At 66.7% G+C, this 13,801-nt stretch overlaps 2 protein-coding genes across 2 annotated transcripts; one reads left to right on the forward strand and one right to left on the reverse strand.

The window, feature by feature from the left end:
• The first annotated feature begins 1,008 nt into the window (after window positions 1–1,008).
• Window positions 1,009–12,284, forward strand: MARS1 (methionyl-tRNA synthetase 1). Its single transcript, XM_030967019.1, is given in 22 exon segments — window positions 1,009–1,112; window positions 1,206–1,328; window positions 1,926–2,004; window positions 3,311–3,445; window positions 4,503–4,578; window positions 4,667–4,815; window positions 4,883–4,998; window positions 5,605–5,761; window positions 6,870–7,123; window positions 7,580–7,781; window positions 8,256–8,330; window positions 8,412–8,582; window positions 8,666–8,761; window positions 8,844–8,961; window positions 9,389–9,602; window positions 10,148–10,279; window positions 10,371–10,475; window positions 11,199–11,382; window positions 11,529–11,600; window positions 11,777–11,829; window positions 11,832–11,883; window positions 11,977–12,284. Coding segments are annotated over 22 exon segments (2,814 nt in total). The 3' UTR covers window positions 12,124–12,284.
• On the reverse strand, window positions 12,015–13,340 carry DDIT3 (DNA damage inducible transcript 3). The gene is made up of 4 exons (XM_030967129.1): window positions 13,269–13,340; window positions 13,066–13,113; window positions 12,816–12,967; window positions 12,015–12,728 (listed from the first exon to the last, which is right to left on the reverse strand). The coding sequence occupies exons 3-4, from the start codon at window positions 12,942–12,944 to the stop codon at window positions 12,369–12,371; spliced, it is 489 nt and encodes a 162-aa protein (XP_030822989.1). The 5' UTR covers window positions 12,945–12,967; window positions 13,066–13,113; window positions 13,269–13,340; the 3' UTR covers window positions 12,015–12,368.
• Window positions 13,341–13,801: the final 461 nt, after the last annotated feature.

The following is a 13,801-nucleotide window of genomic DNA, read 5'->3' on the forward strand; positions in this document are numbered from 1 at the left end:
CCAAAACCCCCCAGAATTCCCACATTTCTCCCATTTCAGCCCAGATTTCCCAGATTTATCCCATTTTCCCCCAGATTTCTCCCTTTTTCCCCCAGAATTCCCGGATTTCTCCCTTTTCCCCCAAAAACCCCCAGGGACCCCCAAATCCCCCAGGGCACCCAAAGCAGCTTCAGAACTTTTAATGTCATTTGGATTTCCTTCTTTATTTTTTATTCCCTTTTTTTTTTCCCTACTTCTTTTTTATTCTTTAATTTTTAATTCTGTTTTCCTCCTCTTTTAAATTTAATTTTAATTTTTTTTTAATATTGCTTTTATTTCCTTTCTTTTTTATTGCCTTTTTATTTCTTTATCGAATTTTTACTTGCACTTCGTTCTTTTTTAAATTCAATTTATTTCCTTTTTTATTTCCCTTTTAACTTGTTTTTTTTTTTTTTTTTTGTTTTAATTCCATTTTAATTTCGTTTTTTGAGTTTTTAATTTCCATTTTAACTCCACATTTAATGCCACCAAGTGAATCCAAAGCTTCTCCCCACTATTATTCGTTTTTCCTGCTTTTCCTGCGGTTTCCCGGGACGATGCTGTATTTAAAGAGAATATTTAAGTGGAAAAATAAAAAAGTGCTTAAACTTGACCTGGAGTTGTGGCTTAAACGGGGGCAAATTCATGAAATTTGGGTTAAATCACTGAAATCTTTGGGGTCAATTCAGGAAATTTGGGTTCAATTCAGGAAATTTGCGTTCAATTAAGGAAATTTGGGTTCAATTAATGAAATTTGCGTTCAATGCTATCCCGCTATCCCGTCCCCGTTATCCCATCCCCGTTCCCATCGCGGCCATGGCGTCCCCGTTGCCATGGCGGCCCCGCAGCCGCGTCCCCGTTGCCATGGCGGCCCCTCCCTCCCGCGCTCTCGCGAGAGGGGCGTTACCGGGGCGGAGCCATCCGCGCTGGCCCCGCCCCCGGCCGTGGCGGCCCCTCCCGCCGCGCGGCGCTGGCCCCGCCCCCTCCGCCATGCGGCTCCGGGTCCCGCCGGGCGCTCCCGCCGCCCTCAAGGTGCTCGCGGCCGCCGCCGCCGCCCCCCGCGCCCGTGCGCCCGCACCTGGGCGGCCCCGCAGGTGAGACCGGCCCGGACACGCCCCCCCCGGCCCGCACGGCCGGGCCCGCCGCCCCCGGGCCTGACCCCGGCCCCGGCCCCGTGTGGGCCCGAGCCTGAGCCCGAGCCTGTCCCGGTCCCTCCCCACAGAGCGGCCTGAGGCCCCCGCGCCGGAGCTGGAGCTGCGGCTGGAGCTGGACAGCGGCACCGTCCTGTTCTCTCCCAACGCCATCTGCCAGTGAGTCCGGGGAGCCCCGGCAGCGCCCCCAGCCCTGCCCCAGAGCCCCCAAACCTGCCCCCCCCCCAGAGCCCCCCAAACCTGCCCTGATCCCCCCAAACCTGCCCCAGAGCCCCCCAAACCTGCCCCAAACGCCCTGCCCTGAGCCCCCAAACCTGCCCCAAAGCACCCCAAACCTGCTCTGATCCCCCCAAACCTGCCCCAGAGCCCCCAAACCTGCTCTGATCCCCCCAGCCGCCCCAGAGCCCCCAAACCTGCCCAGCGCCCCCAAACCTGCCCCAGAGCCCCCAAACCTGCCCTGATCCCCCGGGCCTGCCCCAGAGCCCCCACCCCCAAACCTGCCCCAGAGCCCCCAAACCTGCCCCAGAGCCCCCCAAACCTGCCCCAGAGCCCCCAAACCTGCCCCAAAGCACCCCAAACCTGCCCTGATCCCCCAAACCTGCCCCAAAGCCCCCCAAACCTGCCCTGATCCCCCAAACCTGCCCCAGAGCCCCCACCCCCCCAAACCTGCCCCGGCCCCAAACCTGCCCCCCCAAACCTGCCTCAAAGCCCCCAAAGCCCCAGAACCTGCCCCGACCCCCCCTTCCCACCCCCCAGGTATTTTTACCTGTGCCGGGGGGAGGAGCCCACCGACCTCACCACGCAGTGGCTGGAATGGGAGGCCACGGAGCTGCAGGTGAGAGACCCCGGTGGGACCTGGTGGGACCAAATGTGACCCCAGTGTGACCTGGTGTGTCCCCACAACATGATCCCATTGTGTCCCCCTGGTGTGACCCCATTGTGTCCCTGGTGTGACCCCATTGTGTCCCCAATGTCCCCACTGTGTCCCCTGTGTCCCCTTGATGTGACCCCGTTATGTCCCTGTGTGTCCCTCGATGTGACCCCATTATGTCCCCTGTGCCCCCCACTGTGACCCCATTATGTCCCTGCTGTGTCCCCCACATGTGACCCCATTATGTCCCGCCCCATGTGACCCGTTATGTCCCCGTGTGTCCCCACGTTATGTCCCCTGTCCCCATGTCACCCCATTATGTCCCCTGTGTGTCCCCAATGTGACCCCGTTATGTCCCCTGTGTCCCCAATGTGACCCCATTATGTCCCCTGTGTGTCCCCAATGTGACCCCGTTATGTCCCCTGCTGTGTCCCCACAATGTGACCCCGTTATGTCCCTGCTGTGTCCCCAATGTGACCCCATTATGTCCCCGGTGTGTCCCACATGTGACCCCGTTGTGTCCCCCTGTGTCCCCAATGTGACCCCGTTATGTCCCCTGTGTCCCCAGTGTGACCCCGTTATGTCCCCTGTGTGTCCCCAATGTGACCCCATTATGTCCCCCTGTGTCCCCAGTGTGACCCCGTTATGTCCCCTGTGTGCCCACAATGTGACCCCGTTATGTCCCTGCTGTGTCCCCCAATGTGACCCCGTTATGTCCCCTGTGTCCCCAATGTGACCCCATTATGTCCCCTGTGTGTCCCTCGATGTGACCCCGTTATGTCCCCTGTGTCCCCCGATGTGACCCCATTATGTCCCCTGTGTGTCCCCTTGATGTGACCCCGTTATGTCCCCTCGATGTGACCCCATTATGTCCCCTGTGTGTCCCCAATGTGACCCCGTTATGTCCCTGCTGTGTCCCCTCGATGTGACCCCGTTATGTCCCGTGTCCCCATGTGACCCCGTTATGTCCCCTGTGTGTCCCAATGTGACCCCATTATGTCCCCTGTGTCCCCATGTGACCCCATTATGTCCCCTGTGTCCCCATGTGACCCCGTTATGTCCCCTGTGTGTCCCCAATGTGACCCCGTTATGTCCCCGCTGTGTCCCCACTGTGACCCCGTTATGTCCCCTGTGTGTCCCCACAATATGACCCCGTTATGTCCCTGCTGTGTCCCCAATGTGACCCCGTTATGTCCCCTGTGTCCCCACAATGTGACCCCGTTATGTCCCTGCTGTGTCCCCATGTGACCCCGTTGTCCCCTGTCCCCAGCCGGCGGTGGCCGCTGCCCTGTACCTGCGGCTGGTGCAGGGCCGGCCGGGGCCCGAGGCCCTGGGGCTCCTGCAGCCCCTCCTGGCTCACCTGGAGCAGCAGCTGGCCCGGAGCGGCACCTCCCACCTGGCCGGGGTGAGTGGGGGTGGGGGATGGGCTCGCTGCCACCTGCGGGACAGGGGTGGCCCCAGGTGTGGCCCCAGGTGTGGCCCCACCCTGTCCCCAGGTGTGCCTGAGGGAGGGGAGGGTGGGACACTGCTGACCCCGGGGTGGAACACGGCCCCAGTCCCTCCCAGTGACCCAGTGCCTCTCAATGCCACCCAGTGCCTCCCAGTTCCCTCCCAGTCCCTTCCAGTGCCTCCCAGTTCACACTCCCAGTCCCTCCCAGTGCCTCCCAGTCCCTCCCAGTGCCTCCCAGTGCCACCCTGCAGCTGCCAGTGCTGCCTTCACCTGGCAGCACCACCCAGTGTCCCCAGTTTGGCCCAGCTGGTCACACTCCCAGTCCTTTCCAGTCCCTCCCAGTGCTCATCTCATCTCAGTGCTCCCAGTTCACACTCCCAGTCCCTCACAGTGTTCCCAGTCCCTCCCAGTCCCTCCCAGTGGCCCAGTTCACACTCCCAGTCCCCCCCAGTGCATCTCAGTGCCCCCAGTTCACCAGTCCCATCCCAAGTCCCCCCAGTGTCCCCAGTCCCCCCAGTGCCCCCATGTCCCTGTGTCCCAGTGTCCCCAGTGCCCCCAGTGCCCCCATGTCTCAGTCCCCCCAGTGTCCCCAGTCCCCCCCAGTGTCCCCAGTCCCCCCAGTCCCCCCAGTGTCCCCATGTCCCAGTGTCCCCAGTGCCCCTGTGTCCCCAGTGCCCCCATGTCCCAGTGTCCCCAATGTCCCCAGTGTCCCCATGTCCCAGTGTCCCCCAGTCTCCCCAGTGTCCCCAGTGCCCCCATGTCCCAGTGTCCCCAGTGCCCCCATGTCCCCCCCAATGTCCCCAGTGTCCCCATGTCCCAGTCCCCCAGTCCCCCCAGTGTCCCCAGTGCCCCCATGTCCCAGTGTCCCTGTGTCCCCAGTGCCCCCATGTCCCTGTGTCCCCAGTGTCCCAGTGTCCCCAGTGCCCCCATGTCCCAGTGTCCCCAATGTCCCCAGTGCCCCCATGTCCCAGTCCCCAGTGTCCCCAGTGTCGCCATGTCCCTGTGTCCCCAGGACGCCGCCTCGGTGGCTGACGTGGTGGTGTGGGGCAGCCTGTTCCCAGTGCTCCAGGACCAGACCAGTCTGCCCAGTAAGAGCGGCCGGGGGGGGCTCCGGGGGGCGCGGGGGGGTCCGTGCCGGGCCGGGCTGACCCCCCCATGCCCCCCCCCCCCGGCCAGGTGAGCTGCAGGTGCTGCGCTCGTGGTTCGGGGCCGTGTCGGCGTGGGAGCCGTGCCGGGCGGCGGCCGCGTGCTGCCGGGGCGCGCGGGAGCTCGGGGACACCTGGCCCAGCACCCCCCGCACCTGCCCGGCCCCCCCCGAGCCCCAGGTGCGGCCCCGCCCCGGGGAGGGCGGGCGCGCAGGTGGGCGCGGCGCCCCTCACCTGGTGCCTGCAGCAGGACGAGGAGAGCCCCGAGCGGGCGCTGACCGACGACGACATCGCGGCCGCCGTGGAGATCTGGGCACGGGGCCCCGCGGCGCTGCCCCCGCCCCGGGAGCTGCAGACACCTGTGTGAGTGAGGACAGGTGTGGGACAGGTGTGCCGGGGGCACTCACCTGTGTGAGTGAGGACAGGTGTGGGGCAGGTGTGCCCGGGGGGCACTCACCTGTGTGAGTCAGGGGGGACAGGTGTGGGACAGGTGTGCCCGGGGGGCACTCACCTGTGTGAGTGAGGACAGGTGTGCCCGGGGGTCACTCACCTGTGTGAGTGAGGACAGGTGTGGGACAGGTGTGCCAGGTGGCACTCACCTGTGTGAGTCAGGGGACAGGTATGCCCGGGGGGCACTCACCTGTGTGAGGGGGGGACACCTGTGGGACAGGTGTGACACCTGACAGCCAGGTGGCACTCACCTGTGTGAGTGAGGACAGGTGTGGGACAGGTGTGCCCGGGGGCATCACCTGTTGTGAGTGGGGGAGGTGTGGGACAGGTGTGCCAGGTGGCACTCACCTGTGTGAGTAGGGACAGGTGTGGGGCAGGTGTGCCAGGTGGCACTCACCTGTAGGAGGGAGGGAGGCAGGGAGGGAGGGAGTGCCCAGGTGGCACTCACCTGTCTGAGTGCCCAGGTGGCACCGGGGGGTGTGGGCAGGGGGACGCTGCCCTGCCCCCCCCCGTGGCCAGGTTACCTGTGGAAGGTGAGCAGAACGTGCTGATCACCAGCGCCCTGCCCTACGTCAACAACGTCCCTCACCTGGGCAACATCATCGCCTGCGTGCTCGCGACACCTTCGCCAGGTGAGGCTGGGGAGCCCAGGCTGGGGCTGTGCTGCCTGCACGGGTGGGACAGGTGGGACAGGTGTGACAGATGGGACGTGTGAACCTGGAGGGGCTGTGCTGCCTGCACGGGTGGGACAGGTGGGACAGGTGTGACAGATGGGACAGGTGTGCACCTGGAGGGGCTGTGCTGTCTGCACAGGTGGGACAGGTGTGCCCCCTGCAGGTGTGACAGGTGCCCACACACAGGTGTCACAGGTGTCCTTGCAGGTGGGACAGCTGTCCAAGCACATGCTCATGCCCAGGTGTTACAGGTGCCTCTGCAGGTGTGATGGGTGCCCACACACAGGTGTGACAGGTGTGTCCCCAGAAGTGTGGCAGGTGTGCCCTGCAGGTGTTACAAATGCCCATGCCCAGGTGTTACACGTGTGTTCTGCAGGTGTGACAGGTGCCCACACACAGGTGCAACAGGTGCCCCACAGGTGTGGCAGGTACCTATGCCCAGGTGTGCCAGGTGCCCCACACACGTGTGACAGGTGCCTGCACACAGGTGGAACAGGTGCCCCAGAGGTGTGCCAGGTGCTGAGCCCAACCGTGCCAGTGGTGCCCGTGCTGAGCCCAGGTGTGCCAGCCGTGCCAGGTGTGCCCATGCTGAGCAGGTGTGCCAGCCATGCCCGGCACTGAGCGCAGGTGTGCCCGCCATGCCCGGCACTGAGTGCAGGTGTGCCCCCGTGCCCATGCTGAGCGCAGGTGTGTGCAGGTACTGAGCCCAGGTGTGCCAGGTGTGCCCTGCACTGAGCTCAGATGTGCGCAGGTGCTGAGCCCAGGTGTGCCCGCCATGCCCAGCACTGAGCGCAGGTGTGTGCAGGTATTGAGCCCAGGTGTGCCAGGTGTGCCCGCCATGCCCGTGCTGAGCGCAGGTGTGCCCAGCACTGAGTGCAGGTGTGCCAGGTGTGCCCGCCGTGCCCGTGCTGAGCGCAGGTGTGCCCAGCACTGAGCGCAGGTGTGCGCAGGTACTGAGCAGGTGTGCCAGGTGTGCCTGGCACTGAGCGCAGGTGTGCCAGGTGTGCCCATGCTGAGCGCAGGTTTGCCCGCACTGAGCGCAGGTGTGCGCAGGTACTGAGCGCAGGTGTGCCCGCACTGAGCACAGGTGTGCGCAGGTACTGAGCGCAGGTGTGCCCGCACTGGCCGGGTTTCGCGTACTACCACGCGGCGCCGGCTGGGCCCGCTGTTCGTGTGCGGCCGGGACCACAGGTGAGCACCGGGCCGCGGAGAGCCTGGGGCCAGGTAGCCCCCAGAGTGAGCCCCAGCGACTGTGCGACCTACCACGTGCGCCCCACACCATCTACACCTGGTTCCCCATACTCAGTCGACCACTTCCGGGCCACGGAGGCCCCTCGCAGACCAGGTGAGGGCCCGGGGGCCAGGTGAGCCCCCAGACCAGTTGAGCCCCAGCAGACTGGGTGAGAGCCTGGGGGCCAGGTGAGCTCCTGCACCACAGGTGAGCACCTAAGGGCCAGGTGAGCCCCCAGGCCAGGTGAGCCCCCAGACCAGGTGAGCTCCTAGATTAGGTGAGCCCCCAGACCAGGTGAGGCCCTGCAGGTCAGGTGAGCTCCTGCAGATGAGGTGAGCCTCAGCAGGCCAGGTGAGCCCCTAGACCAAGTGAGCCCCCAGACCAGGTGAAGCTCTGCAGGCTAGGTGAGCCCCTAGGGATCAGGTGAGGCCCAGCAAACCAGGTGAGACCCTCTGGGCCAGGTGAGCTCCCAGACCAGGTGGGCCCCTGGGGATCAGGTGAGCTCCCAGACCAGCTGAGCCATTTTGACCAGGTGAGCCCCACCTGCGCCGGGGGTACCTGTGCTGACGTGCTCTCCCTTCCCGGCCAGGATCGCCCAGGACATCTTCCAGCGGCTGCTGGCCCGCGGCTTCCTGCTGCAGGACACGCTGGAGCAGCTCAGGTGCGAGAGCTGCGGGCGCTACCTGGCCGACCGCTTCGTGGAGGGCACCTGCCCCTGCTGCGGCTACGCCGAGGCCCGCGGGGACCAGTGCGACAGGTGCGGCAAGCTCATCAACGCCGTGGAGCTGCAGGTGGGCGGCAGCCCCGGGACCCCCGTCCTACCTGTGGGACCCCCGTTCTACCTGTGGGACCCCCTCACCTTTGGGGACCCTCACTTCACCTGTGGGGACCCCCACTCCCTGTGTGAGGACGCCCTCACCTGTGTGCACCTCCCTAACTCACCTGGGCTTCCCCTCCCACTTTTGGTAATGCCCCCTGCCCCACCTGTGGGGACTCCCCCAGCTCCACCTGTGGAGACTCCCACTCTACCTTTGGGGACCCCCCCACCTTTGGGGACCCCCCTCACCTGTGTGCACCTCCCTAATTCACCCTGGGCCTTCCCCTTCTGCTTTCACCCCTTGCCCCACCTGTGGGGCCCCCACTCCCCTCACCTGTGTGACCCCCGCTCCCCTCACCTGTGGGGCCCCCGCTCCCCTCACCTGTGGGACCCCCGCTCCCCTCACCTGTGGGCCCCCCCCGCGCTGGGCCCCCCCGTTTTCCCCCAGAACCCGCAGTGCAAGCTCTGCCGTGGGACCCCGGTGGTGACGCCCACCCAGCACCTGTTCCTGGACCTGCCCAAGGTGAGCTGCACCCTGGGGGGGCAGTGAGGTGGGGCCGGGGCCCCCCAGGGTGCCCAGGTGTCCCACCCGCGTGTCCCGCAGCTGGAGGGGCGGCTGGAGGCGTGGCTGGAGCGCACCTGGGCCGCAGGTGAGTGGACGGCCAACGCGCGGCACATCACGCGCACCTGGCTGCGCGACGGGCTCAAACCGCGCTGCATCACCCGCGACCTCACCTGGGGCACCCCCGTGCCCCTCGACGGCTTCCGGGACAAGGTGAGTCCCCCCCCAGCCCCCGGTGCCCCTGCTGGGCCCTCCCTGCCGGGCTCACCTGCTCAGGTAGGTCCTGCTCTGCCCAGGTGTTCTACGTGTGGTTCGACGCTCCCATCGGGTACCTGTCCATCACGGCCAACTACACCGAGCACTGGGAGCGCTGGTGGAAGAACCCCGAGCAGGTGGGAGAGCCAGGTGCTGGTGCAGGTGGGGATGGAGCAGGACACCTGGCTGACACCTCCACCTGTCCCCGTTACCTGCCAGGTGGAGCTCTACAACTTCATGGCCAAGGACAACGTCCCCTTCCACAGCGTGGTGTTCCCCTGCTCGCTGCTGGGCGCCGACGACAACTACACCTTGGTGAATCACCTGATCGCCACAGGTACGGCCCAGCTGGGGGCCACAGGGGTGGGGAAGCACAGGTGGGAGGGGTTCCCAGGTGGGAGGGGTTCCCAGGTGTTGGGGAGCCCAGGTGTGACGGGTCCCCAGGTGTTGGGGAGCTCCAGCTGGGAGGAGTTCCCAGGTGTGGAGGAGCCCCAGGTGGGAACAGTCCCTGGGTGTGGGGTGGTCCCCAGGTGTTGGGGAGCCCCAGATGTGAGCAGTCCCCAGGTGTTGGGGAGTCCCAGGTGTGAGGGGTCCCCAGGTGTTGGGGAGCTCCAGCTGGGAGGGGTTCCCAGGTGTGGAGGAGCCCCAGGTGTGAGGGGTTCCCAGGTGTTGGGGATCCCCAGGTGTGGGGGCTCCCCGCTGTTCCTGGGGCCGTCACCTGCCTGGGAGGGCGCAGCCCCCAGGTGGGTGCTCACCTGTCCCAGAGTACCTGAACTACGAGGACGGGAAGTTCTCCAAGAGCCGGGGTGTGGGCGTGTTCGGGGACATGGCCAAGGACACCGGCATCCCGGCCGACGTCTGGCGCTTCTACCTGCTCTACCTGCGGCCCGAGGGCCAGGACAGCGCCTTCTCCTGGGCCGACCTCATGCTCAAGAACAACTCGGAGCTGCTCAACAACCTGGGCAACTTCATCAACAGGTGAGGGACGCTGCTGGGGAGAGGGCTGGGCACAGCTCTGCTCACACCTGTCCCCAAGCTCTGCTCACACCTGTCCCCAGGCTGTCCCCAGGTTGTGATCACACCTGTCCCAACCTGTCCTCAGTTATGCTCACACCTGTCCCTAGCTGTGCTCACACCTGTCCCCCCCACCTGTCCCAGGTTATGCTCACACCTGTCCCAGGTTATGCTCACACCTGTCCCAGGGCTGTCCCCACCTGTCCCAGGTTGTGCTCACACCTGTCCCCAGTTCTGCTCACACCTGTCCCCACCTGTCCCAGGTTATGCTCACACCTGTCCCAGGGCTGTCCCCACCTGTCCCAGGTTGTGCTCACACCTGTCCCCGGTTCTGCTCACACCTGTCCCCACCTGTCCCAGGTTGTTCCACACCTGTCCCAGGTTGTGCTCACACCTGTCCCAGGTTGTGCTCACACCTGTCCCCACCTGTCCCAGGTTGTGCTCACACCTGTCCCAGGTTGTGCTCACACCTGTCCCTGGCTGTGCTCACACCTGTCCCCCCGTGCCAGGGCTGGCATGTTCGTGTGCAAGTTCTTTGGGGGCACCGTGCCCGCCATGGCGCTCACGGCCGAGGACCAGCGGCTGCTGGCGCGGGTCACGCTGGAGATGCGCCGGTACCACCAGCTGATGGAGAGAGTCCGGTGCGTCCTGGGGGTCCCAAACCCGCGGGGGGGGTGCAGAGGCTGCCCTGCAGGTGCTCAGCCCCACCTGTGCCCACCTGTGCCCCCCCAGGCTCCGGGATGCGCTCAGGTGCGTGCTCGGCATCTCCCGCCACGGCAACCAGTACATCCAGGTGAACGAGCCCTGGAAACGCATCAAGGGCGACGAGAGGGACAGGTAGGGATGGAGGGGGCACCTGGGGACAGGGAGGGGGCACAGGTGGGCATTTGGGGCACTGGAGGGATAGGGATGGATGGATGGATGGATGGATGATGGATGGATGGATGATGGATGATGGATGGATGGATGGATGATGGATGGATGGATGGATGATGGATGGGGCACCTGGGGACAGGGAGGGGGCACAGGTGGGCATTTGGGGCACTGGAGAGGGGCAGAGCCACGATCTGAGGGGATAGAGAGTGACTGGGGGGCACAGGGGGTGCCATGGAGGGGTCCCCACTCCTGGCTCTTGTCAGGGTGGGGCTGGCACTGGTGGGGGGCACAGGGCAGGGACGGAGTGAAGCCAGGAGCTGGGGGGACACTGGAAGGTCCCTGGTCACAGGCACTGAGAGTGGCAGGGCACGGGGGTGTCCCTGATGGCCCCTCCCACGGGCACGGACCAGGGAGGGGGGCGAGGGGGGGACACAGGGGGCACAAGGGGCACGGAGGCTTTGTCCCCCCAGGCAGTGCACAGGCACACGGCCCTGGGGTCAGGAGGGCCGGGTCACGGAGGTGTCACTGAGCTGTCCCCGCCCCAGGCAGTGCAGGACATGGGGGTCACTGATTGGGGGGGGGGTCACAGGGGTGTCACAGGGGTGTCACTGATCAGGGATGGTCACAGGGGTGTCACTGATCGGGGAGGGTCACGGAGGTGTCACTGAGCTGTCCCCGCCGCAGGCAGCGCGCAGGGACGGTGACAGGCGTGGCAGTGAACGTGGCGGCCGCTCTGGCCGCGCTGCTCCAGCCCTTCGTGCCCGGGGTCAGCGCCGCCATCCAGGGCCAGCTCCGCATCCCCCCCGAGCGCTGCGGGCTCGGGCCCGGCCTCACCTGCACCCTGCCCGCCGGGCACCGCGTGGGCACGGTACGGAGGGCGGCAGGGCAGGGCCGGGCAGGGCAGGGCCGGGCAGGGCAGCCCGGGCCCCCCGGCAGCGGGGGCAGGCCCTGCCTGGGTGGGATCCGCAGGTGCTGCCCCCCCAGGTGTGACCCCTCTGTCCCTGCTGTGGCCAGGTGAGCCCCCTGTTCCAGAAGCTGGAGCCTGAGCAGGTGGAAGCCCTGCGGCAGCGCTCCGGGGGAGGGCAGGTGAGTGGGGGCTCAGGCGCCCCCCCCAAAGCTCCCCCATTTCGGGCACCTGCAGCCCCACCCTCTGTGCCCCTCCCCATCCCCAGGTCCAAAGGTGTTGCTGTAGAGCCCCAGGTGAGCTGCACCTGCCTGGAGCAGCAGTGAGGGCGGCTTCTCCCCATCTCTTTCTCTTCCAGGCCAAACAGCCCCCCCGGCCTCAGCCCCCCCTCCAGCCCCCAACACCCCTGCGGCTCCAGGTGACCCCAAAGTGATCCAGGAGCTGACGGAGCAGGTGGCCAAGCAGGTGAGGGCACACAGGGCACGAGACACAACTGTCATGCCTTTAACCCCCCCAAATCATCATCACACCCTCAAATCCTTCCTCCCACCTGTCCAGGGCAACCTGGTGAGGCAGCTGAAGGCTGCCCAGGTGGAGAAGGCCCAGGTGGACACCCAGGTGGCCAAACTGCTGGAGCTGAAGCGGCAGCTGGCGCTGGCCGAAGGCCGCAGCCCCGAGGTCCCCAAGGGCAAGCGGAAGAAGTAGCCCCAGTACCCAGACCGGGACATCCCGAGGAGCGGCCCCGGCGCCTCCAGTAACCAAACTGGGCCGTGCTGGGTGTGGTTGGACGCGTGTAATAAACGACAAGAGCTGTACAACGGCGTGGAGCAGCTGCATCCACTTGTCTGTCCGCAGTGTCCGTCTGTCCATGGGGCTGCCCCCGCAGTCCGTGGGGCAGCAGAGTCCTCGTCCCGCTGTCGCTGTGCGCGCTCCGTGTCCCGGCGCAGCCGCTACGCCCGGCGCAGGTTGACGATGCGGTCGATGAGCGCGGCCCGGGTGCGCTGCACCTCCGCGCTCAGCCGCTGGATCTCGGCGCGGAGCCGCTCGTTGTGCGCCGTCAGCTCCCGCACCCGCCGCTCCCCGTCCCGCTGCCGCGGGGCCCCGGCGCCGCCGCGCCGCTTCCTCCGCGCCCCCCGCGCCTTCTCCTCTTCCTCCTCCGCCTCCTCGGCGGGGCCCGGCCGGGCCGGGCCGCTCCCCCGGGGGCCGCGGCCGGGGGGTTCCTCCGGAGCCGCTCCCTCCGGCCCCAGCAGCTGCAGCAGCTCCTCGGCCAGGGCCAGGTCCAGCCCGCAGCCGCCCGGGCCCGGCTCCTCCTGCGGACAGAGCGGAACCGGGGCCGGTGATGGACGGAGGGGGCACCGCGCCCGCCGCCCCGGCGGCGCTGCCGGCCCCGCGCTCACCTGCTCGGCTCCCCAGGCGGGGGCGGCCCCGGGGGGCTCCGCCGCCAGCACCTCCTGCAGGTCCTGGTACCACCCGTCCAGCTCCCAGCCGGGGGGGCCGCCCGGCCCCCACAGCCCTTCGGCCGCCATCGTCACCTCGGGCCCGGCGCGGGCTGCGGGAAGGACGGGAAGGGAGTGAGGGGTGACCCGGGCGGGACCCCCGGTGCCCCGGGACACAAAGGGGGCGCGCATGGCGGGGATGGCCCCTTACCTGCTCTCAGGTGTGGTGGTCGGCGAGGACGCACTTTCTCCTCGATGCCTGGGGAAGGAGGAGGGGGAGCTCTTGGGACCGGTGACCCCCGAGTGGGGGCTCGCCGGGGCTCGGGGCCCCCGTTCCGTCCCGGAACCGAGCGGAAACCCTCGGCCTGCGCCCCTCGGGCCCGGTCCCCGCGCTGCCCCGCGCCCTCCCCGCACCTTCCTGGGTGGTCCCGGCTCCCCCCGGCCCCGCTCCGCTCGCTGCCCCCGGTTCATCCTCGACCGCATCGTCCCGCGCTGCGCCCAGCCCCCCGCGCCGCGCCGCTTTAAGTGCAGCATGACGCAACGCTCGCGCCGGCGGCAGCCAATGGGCGTGCGGGAGCCGTGATTGGCAGGGGAGCGCCAACCAATGGGAGTGCGGCGTGGGCGGGACAAGCGGCACCGCCCAGAGCGAGGAAGGGGCGCGCGGGGGGTCACGCGAGGATGATGCAATGGCGGGAAATGGGCCACGCCCCCTGGGCGGGCACGGGGCGAGGGGCGGGGCTTGTCGGGAATGGGCGGGGATTACGGGAGTGGGCGGGGCCTCGGTGCCAGCGGGTCTCGTTCCCCCCGCCCCGGGATTAACGGGAGGAGGGGCGGGAGGGGGAAAGGGAGGAGGGGTCTCAGCCCCCCCACCCCCTCCCCTTCACTGCACGTGGGGGGCGCTGGGGCGCGGGGGGCACTGGGGTGGTCCTGGGGCACGGGAGCGGGAG

The sequence above is a fragment of the Camarhynchus parvulus genome, chromosome 29, assembly GCF_901933205.1.
Source record: "Camarhynchus parvulus chromosome 29, STF_HiC, whole genome shotgun sequence".
Lineage (NCBI taxonomy): Eukaryota > Metazoa > Chordata > Aves > Passeriformes > Thraupidae > Camarhynchus > Camarhynchus parvulus.